General features: G+C 46.9%; 2 protein-coding genes across 10 annotated transcripts in view; both read right to left on the bottom strand.

The window, feature by feature from the left end:
- Nucleotides 1-4,822, bottom strand: part of LIMK2 (LIM domain kinase 2) — a 62,038-nt gene extending 57,216 nt beyond the window's left edge. For both annotated transcript variants that reach the window (XM_084993845.1, XM_084993849.1), the window contains exon 1: nucleotides 4,508-4,822. The gene's annotated coding sequence lies outside the window, so the exon portion shown is untranslated. The remainder of the gene's footprint in view (nucleotides 1-4,507) is intronic.
- Nucleotides 2,752-8,723, bottom strand: part of RNF185 (ring finger protein 185) — a 33,290-nt gene continuing 27,318 nt past the window's right edge. For all 8 annotated transcript variants that reach the window (XM_005670858.4, XM_084993859.1, XM_084993863.1 and 5 more), the window contains 2 exons: nucleotides 7,297-7,414; nucleotides 2,752-5,022 (listed from right to left, as the gene is read on the bottom strand). In XM_005670858.4, coding sequence (XP_005670915.1) covers nucleotides 4,925-5,022; nucleotides 7,297-7,414 — 216 coding nt within the window. In that variant the 3' untranslated portion in view covers nucleotides 2,752-4,924. The remainder of the gene's footprint in view (nucleotides 5,023-7,296; nucleotides 7,415-8,723) is intronic.

The raw sequence follows: 8,723 nt of genomic DNA, 5'->3' as shown, positions 1-8,723 counted from the left end.
CAGGTAACTCTGAGAAGGCAAGTTGATATGTTAAGGAAGAGAAGAGCACTTTGTAGAAATGATATAACCCAGAATTGTCTTTTCAACATGGACACAAGGAACATTCAAAATCACTTGTGAACTCAAGGGGAGCTCTGGAGGGCAGAAAAGGGCTGGGCAGGGAAAAGGCCTCCTGAGTTCCTAGCACCAAGTCAACTGCCCACAGTCTGATTCCCTCCCCATGGCTTTGTCAGTCCTTGAGGCCAGATCCTGCAGACGCACAATCAACTCTCTGAGCCTATGGAATTGAGAACCTGGACACTGACAGCCACTTTAAGGTTCATGCTCTGCCATTCTGAGGGAACCAGTCTGCTGGTCCATGGCCAGACACTCCCAGTGTCCTTTCTATGTGCTTCAAACCAAACCAGTCTTGGACTTCTAATCTCTCCCCATCCTGAATCACCCTACCTTAAAATGGACTGATTAATCTTCCAGAATTATGTCACCCCTCTGCTCAAAAATCTACAATAGCTCCCCACTGCCTACAAAATAATAGCCAAACTAGGCCCTGAAGAGCTAACATCTCACCTTTCAGCTTTCTCTCCCTACTCCAGGACTCTTGCTTTTTCCTGAACACATTCTGTCCTTGTACCACTCTTGCCATTCCTACAACCACCAGCTCTCTCTCCTCACCCACTGCTCCCCTGTTCCCTGTAATTCTGTGGTCCCACTCTGCCAGAAGTGCAGTCTTATTTCTAATCTCTTCCACACAATATTATTTTCAATTATATCATTTCACAACCCCTGTGAATTAATCTAAATCTGCACTGTCCAGTATGGTAGCCACCGGCCATAGGTGACTATTTAAGTTAAAATGAGATAGAACCAAAAATTCAGTTCTTCAGTCCACTAGCCACATTTCATGTGTCTGATAATCATGACAGTGGTTACTGTGTGGCATGGTGCAGACAGAGAACATCTCCACAATTGCAGAAAACTACTGGACAGTGCTGTTCTAGACAATGGTAAGAGCTGCTAACATCACAAAGAGGGACAACCAGACTTTATGTGTCCCCTGATATGATGCAACAAGTAACTTATGACAGTCTTAGAAAAAAAAAAAATTAAGCCTGAATCTGGCCAAGCCTCTAGATTTAACAACCAATTTATGGGAAATACAAGAGTAAGAGTTTGTTAATAGCACAGTGATGAAAAGAGCAAAAGTTGGAGTTCCCGTCGTGGCGCAGTGGTTAGCGAATCCGACTAGGAACCATGAGGTTGCGGGTTCGGTCCCTGCCCTTGCTCAGTGGGTTAACGATCCGGCGTTGCTGTGAGCTGTGGTGTAGGTTGCAGACGCGGCTCGGATCCAGCGTTGCTCTGGCTCTGGTGTAGGCCGGTGGCTACAGCTCCGATTCGTCCCCTAGCCTGGGAACCTCCATATGCCGCGGGAGCGGCCCAAAGAAATAACAAAAAGACAAAAAAAAAAAAAAAAAAAGAGCAAAAGTGCAGCTGTGGGAAACTAAACAGGACAAATAAACTGCTTTCCTTAACAGATAAACTGCAAGGGAAAGAAAAGAGGTACAAGAGGATTCTAAGGATGTACGAGATTTAGAAAAGAGACATCCAATAGCAACGTATGGATCTGATTTGGTTCTCAACTCAAACTGTACAAAAAAATTATGTGACAACTAAGAAAATCTGAATGATAACTGGATAGATGAAGATATTAAAACTTTTTTTTTTTTTGCCTTTTCTAGGGCCGCTCCCACAGCATATGGAGGTTCCCAGGCTAGGGGTCTAATCGGAGCTGCAGCCACCGGCCTATGCCAGAGCCACAACAATACAGGATCCAAGCTGCGTCTGTGACCTACACTACAGCTCATGGCAATGCCAGATCGTTAACCCACTGAGCAAGGGCAGGGACCGAACCCGCAACCTCATGGTTCCTAGTCGGATTCTTTAACCACTGCGCCACAACGGGAACTCCAGAATTATCAATTTTTAAAGGCACATAAAAGTATTTTGGTTATATTTTTAAAAATCCTATTGAGATGGATATTTAAATGCTTAGTAACATATGACTAGAATTTGCTTCCAAAAAGTGTAGGGGAGAGGAACACTGTGAGGTGGGGTGAATTAGGACTAGACCTGGAGCTGGTCAATTAGTACACGCAGGCCTTACTGTCCTGTTCTACTTGTGTGTCTTGTTTCCTTTTCTTATTGGCCTTCTGAATTCCTGGAGTTACCTTACCTTTGCACTGGCACTATTCAGCTTGATAACTGTTAGGACAAAGTTCAAGAGGGAGAAAAAAGCTCCTTTCAGAGGGGTGACCAGGTGTGCTGGGGAGCCTGAGGCTGGACCAGGCTTGTAATCTCACCATCTTCTATCTTACACTCTGCTACTGAGGGACCTCACATAGCACGTTCCCTCCTCCGGGGAGAGGGCTTGGCTGGAGGCCCACCTGCCCCTGTGATACAACACGGGGAAAGATGCTGACATTGACTGTACTCAAGGCTCTTTTTAGCCACAAGCTAATAAGCTCCATGGTGGCAGCCTGCAAGCTCTGGAATTTCACACTTATCAGGACTGGGTCTGCCTGTCAGACAGGGCACACCTTGAGTGGGTCTGTGTAGGAAGACAGGCCTCCAGCCTATACTCCTCCTTTCTAATTAACTGTGGATGTGTGAAGACTTTCATCCAGACCAGTGTGACTAGTCCCCAATCCATTCCCCCCATTCCCCTGACCCAGACAATAAGTGCATAGCTCACAGTTATGTAAAACCACTTGTTTAATTCTACTCAAATCACTTTCACAACAGTGAAAATTAGTGACTGGTCAAGATGTGCCACTGTACATGGTGTCATTTTCTGACTGTGGTTGGGACCCGGTCCTAATCCATAAAGGTGGCAGGAGGGGTGTGGGAGCCTGCAGAGGGTGGTGGGAAGGGAGCTCTCTGTCGGGGCTGGGCCAGCAGTCCCAAATTGGCTCTTCTGCCCCAGCTCCTGGCAGGAGGTGAGTGGGGGCCTGCAAGTTTCAAAATTAAAGGGCACAAGGCCAACCTGGCTTTGCTGGCAGGTTCCTATGGTGCCTTTGCTGGTGGAGCTCTCTTGGGCTCGCTCTACTCGGTTAAAGGGTCCAAGTTATTCGTCTTCCTACCTACTACTCATCTCACTGAAGTCCTCTCTCCCTGCACTGAGATACTCCAGGGCCCCTCAGACTTTGGGTATTTCTAGAAGGTGATAAAAAAGCACTCTTGAGTAGGTGCCTGGAGAATGTTTAAAATCCATCAGGCACATCGTAAAGCTGGTGGCTTATTCCTACCAAATGGATTTGGTAAATGAGCCACCTATTCAATACTTATATTTTGTCTGTTTAAACACTGAACTCTGGCATTGAAAGGTATAAGAGAAAAGGGGCGGGGGCTGTGGAGAAGGGAGAAAGGCTTCCCTCATCTTTCTCAAAAGTTTTGGTTTCTACACACTGTGCAAGCCATATCTGGAAAAAACAGATAGGGGGCGCTTTTGAACACTTGCTGGCTATTGCTAGGGGTAAACCAGGAGCAGTGTGGACTGGTGATGTGTCAGGTGGCCCCCAGAGTAATCCCATCTCCTCTCAACCTCAGGGTCTCCTGGAGGAGGCTAGATTTCTAGGAAGAGGCCAGACCAGCAGAGCGAGAACCATTCTACCAAGTAAACTGTCCTTCTGCCGGCACCACACTCCCTTGATCAGATTTGGAGGAAAACACATGAGATGTTGAAAAACAAATCAAGAGCTTGGGAAGAATGATTTCCCTGAAGTTTCCAAGGGAGGACATCCACAGGAAGACTGCATCCTATCATCACGCTGAGGCTGCCTGCTCTGAGTCACACGCTCCCTAGTTTTAGCACACAAGGGGTCTCCACGCTGTACCCAAATCAGGGTCACACACTGGTCTCCCCCTTCTCTGCCTCTTCATTAAGGACAACTAGGTTTCTGAGGAGGGTGGTCTTCAACATGCAGTTGGGGTGACTCAACAAGGCCCCCAGTATCTTTGAGGGGTCCAGAGAGGATGCACCTGGAGCTTCTGTGGCCTAGGGGACAGGGCTGCTGCTTCAGTTGTTCCTGCATCTGGGCCCTGAATCCCACCTGGGTCCCAATGGCAGGTCTTTGATAATGCGCAGTCGTCCCTGCTTCGGCAGTTGTCCAGGCTGGGTGCCCCCTGGCAGATGTGCACAGCTTTGGAGGGAAAGTTGATGGGAAACCCGTGAGTGAAGCCACATGTCTCTGGGGATAACCTACGCCAGGAAACCTGGGGTCATTCAAACCACTCTGGAGCCAGAGACACTGAGCATGGCCCAGATGCAACAAAAGATCTTAGGGTCTCTGGTGAATTCACAAAGCAACTCCAGCGCCAGCTGCTTCAACTATGATCTTCATAGGCCAGCACTTTCTCATATCTCTGCTGAGGAAGAGGAGGAAGAAAGAGGACAGAAGAGCACTGGGATCTGGAAGGGGAACCTTTCTAGATGACTTCAGAGGCCACTTACCAAGGGGTATTTAAAGAGATGAAAAAAGAGTTTCTGCAAGTACTATTTGGTTCATCCATTTGTTGTTGCATTATTAAACTCAGGTGAAATTGTACTGACAGTTTCTCTCCTGCCTCTCCCCTGTGCAGAGTCAGGACCTACTGAGCTGGCTGGAACAGGATTCCACGGTGTAACCCATGAGACACAACTCAGTGCCAAGGCCTGAGGTTACAGCAGGGTGTTTACAGCAGTGGCAATACTCCAGGGTCCTCAACAACTGATCTTCAGTCTCAAAGCTCTGATGGAGAAGACTCCTTAACATGTTACTAACCCCCTATTCCAGGGGTCAGGATCAGCCAGGAAGTCAAACATCAAGAGTGAGGGTGGCGTGTCACCAATCCGGAGGCCCTGCCATGGATGTAGGCTGGGAGTTCACCATTAGGCAATCAATAGCCAGAACATGATCACCAGGGCCACAAACAGGAAGAGGCGTGACAGGAACTGCTCGTCCACATACTGGGGCGTTCCAGGGACAGCTGGAGGGACAGGAGGGAGAAGAGGTTGTGAGAATGCTACAGCTGTGCACACTGCCCTCCAGAGTCAGAGGTCGAGAGTGTCAGCCTTCATCACTTTACAACAATCCTGCTCACTAAAATGATTTCCAGGAGTTCCTTTGTGGCACAGTGGGTTAAGGATCAGGGGTTGTCACTGAAGTAGGTTGGGTCTCTGCTATGGAATGGGGTCAATCCCTGGCCCGGGAAGTTCCATATACCATGGGCATGGCCAAAACAAAAAAATATTTCCAAACTCCAAATAATCTTAGACAAAACAAAACCAGAATTATGAAAACATATGGAATCATACAATAATGAGGACAAAGTCTCCCATTTATTCTAAGAGGGTTTGGCCTGCAGGTGCAAATAGAACTGGAAAGTCTTGGAAAAAGAAAAGCTACTGTTTGTTGGGCATCTTTTATGTGCTGTTTTGTATATATACATTATTGCTTGGTATTATTATCCATTTTGTATATATAAGTCCTTACTGAAGCACAGGTATGTGGGGACCTGCCAGAGACCTGGAGGTCCATGAGTTAGTGGGGGATGCCACAGAGCTGTGCTCTTAGCCTCTCAGCATGCTGCCTCCTAAGTCATGGAGTCTCTAGATTCTGGCATTGTTGGGCCAGGTGGGGTCTCAGGGAGCCCTGAGTGGGGCACCTTCCCTTTCCAGAGGCGAAAACTAGGCCCCAGACAGGCAAAACGACCTGTCTCCCTCTTGCATAACAAACTAGGGGCAGAGGTGGGCTAAGAACTTGGATTTCCACTTCTTTCTGCTTTGAGAAAAGCTAATATGAACTCCTTGTCCTGACCATGGGAAAGAGTTAAAAGAATCTATATCCCAGATGGGCAAACTGTCCAAACATGACAACAGAAAACTGTCTTTAGCTGTAGCAGGGGGTAAACTGATCCAGAGTCCAGCCTGGCTGCGGAATTCTGTTTACATGGGGAAACCAGGGTGAGCCCTAGGCTAGGTTGGATGGAAACAAGCTACCAGGCAGATTCCTGCTGCTTCCATGGGGCCCTGTCCCTCCTTTAGAGCAGAACACACCCTGCCCTGTGGGGTCTCTTCCCTCTGAGCAAACCCTATGTGAACAAAGGGAAACCTCTGAAGTAAGGAAGGGCAGTCCCATGACCTCTTGGTGTTTTACTGTTCCCCTCTTAGATCTCTGATGGAGTCAGGCAGCCAGCAGTCAACAAAGACTTATCGACTGAATGCTGTGTGTCAGGCACCATGGTGGGGACAGGGGACAAATGGGATCGCTCAGGAGAGGTTACTGTCCCCAGAGCATAAACCCCTGGCCAGGAGCCATGCACTGGTCCCTCTGTACCTCAACTGTGCTCAGCCCACATGAGGCCCCGGTGAGTGCAAGCAGAGCTCAACCAACCTCAGCATCTCTAAAGGCTCCAGGGTCAGAATCTGGGCCCGGGCCTCAGATCATGACTGAGCCCAGGGCCCCCACCTCGCCACCCTGCTCTATACCAAATGCCACTGACAGTCTCACACTGGCTGGAGGGAGAAAGGTAGCAGTGGATGGCAGACCAAGGCAGAGTTCCCAAAGAGCTGGGGCTTAGGACCAGGCCCACATGTGTCCTGAGGGAAGCTGGCTGGAGATGCCAGAGAATAGAGACCTTGACTCCCTGTGGATGCCTCTTCCTCCAAGCCCTCATGGTCAAAGTGGGGGGTTCGTGCCTAGGACTAGGCTTTTACTCAGGGCACACAGTTTACGGTTTTTTTTTTTAGGGCCGCACCCATGGCATATGGCAGTTCCCAGCCTAGGGGTCAAATCGGAGTTGTAGCCGCTGGCCTACACCACAGCCACAGCAATGCCAGATCCGAGCCGCATCTGCAACCTATAGCACAGCTCATGGCAACATGAGATCCTTAATCCACTGAGCGAGGTCACAGATTGAACCTGCATCCTCTTGGATCCTAGTCAGATTTGTTTCCACTGAGTCACAAAGGGAACTCCTATGCTTTTTCATTTTATGTCTTGGGAAAAATTACTGAGCATTTTTTGTTTATAAAATGGAGCTAAAGTCCCACAGGCTTATGGTAAGGATCCCACGCTTATAATGGAAAGCACTCTGAACGTGCCTTATCCTTGGTAAGGTTGCAACATCATTACTATGTCTACTAGTAATCGGAAAAGATTTTAGCACATTTTGCAAAGGCCGATTATCCATGTAGTAACCTACATACTGCCAAATTCCAAGGATCCTTCAAGAAAAATGACGAAGAGAATAGGGTCCTACCTGGAGGAGGTCGCCCATCGTTTATGTTAAATGCTGTGGCAAATATCCCAAAGGGAAATGCCCCAATTCCAAAAGACATCTGGAAGCCACCATCTCCAAATCCAAACCCTTGAAATCCCTGAAATGAATAAATGAAGTTCAGAACAATAAACACATTTCTCCTGCATCTGTCAAATGTGTCACTTTACGTGTGGCACATGCTTCTCCTTCCTACCCTCTTTTCCTCCCATCTAGATCCCAAGGTAGAGGAACCCTGGTGGCCCTCTGCACTTCTAGCCATCAAGGGGAGGGACTGGCTCTAGCCCAATGTAAAACTCTGCTGATAAGTAAGGGATCTCAGGGCTCTGGCTTTCCCAGACTCCCACAACAGCCAGTTAAAATTTTCTATGTGCTTTAAAACAGCCAAATTGGCAATAAGTTCTATGCCCAATTACAAGGGAACTTCAGGACAAGCTACACAATGTCTGTAACAGCAAAAAAGTGGAACCCTGATTAGCCAACAATGGAGGTCATGATCAAAATCTTGGTACATCCTCTCAAAGAACATTACGCTAATTATGCAGCAACACAGAAAAACCCCTGTGACCAAGTTATCTCACAAAACTGTTCCGATGCCATGGTTGCAAGTATATGACAATATGCAGATATGTGGCAAAGTATGGATAAGTATTTTCCCTCAAATTTTTCCTTTAATATTACAGAAAATTTAAAAATTCAATATATTTTTTCTGATTGCAAAAGATATGCTTTTGAGAAATTCATATATTACAGAGGTCTCCTTGTTCACCTCCCACTTTACAACCCCTCCTGCCAATAACCACTGTCAGCAGTTTGGGATCATCCTCAGCTTTTTCCCTCTATAACATGTTCTACACTGCATCATCTTTCACATGAAAAGATTTGGTAGAAATTATAATATTGTAAATAGGTCAACTCCTATTTTTTAAGTGCCAACTGTGTTGGGCATTGTGTAAAGCACTAGGACACTCAAATCACATTTAATTCTCACATCAGCATCACCCACATTTACAGATGACCAAACTGAGGCTTGGAGAGGGGAAATAACTTGACCAAGATCACAAATCTAGGAAGGAGCAGAGTTTAGATCTAAAACTAGTCAATACAGTCTGAAAACCCACATTCTTAAAAATTGCACATCTTTAAAAAATTCCTCTCCTCCCTCACATCTCTGGGTAGATTTTTAGAACAAATTATTCTAAAAAATTAAAAAAAGAAAAATGATGGGCCAACTGCATTCCATGAAGAGGTGGCTGGCCTTCCTTTGTGAGTCTTCTCCAAGTCCTGAGAGTGGCTACTCCCAATCTCTACTGCTCCAAACTTCTTACAAGGCAGCATTACCTATAAAGCCTGACAGCCAACTCAATGAGACAGAAAACCTATAGGGAAGGAAAACAACTGTGCTCCAT

This window comes from Sus scrofa, chromosome 14 (genome assembly GCF_054392235.1).
Source record: "Sus scrofa isolate SSC_HxYL_T2T_F1_AM1 chromosome 14, Sscrofa_HxYL_maternal_Yorkshire_Landrace_v2.0, whole genome shotgun sequence".
NCBI classification, from domain to species: domain Eukaryota; kingdom Metazoa; phylum Chordata; class Mammalia; order Artiodactyla; family Suidae; genus Sus; species Sus scrofa.
Note: the sequence above shows the minus strand (reverse complement) of the source record. Positions and strands in the feature narration are given on the sequence as shown.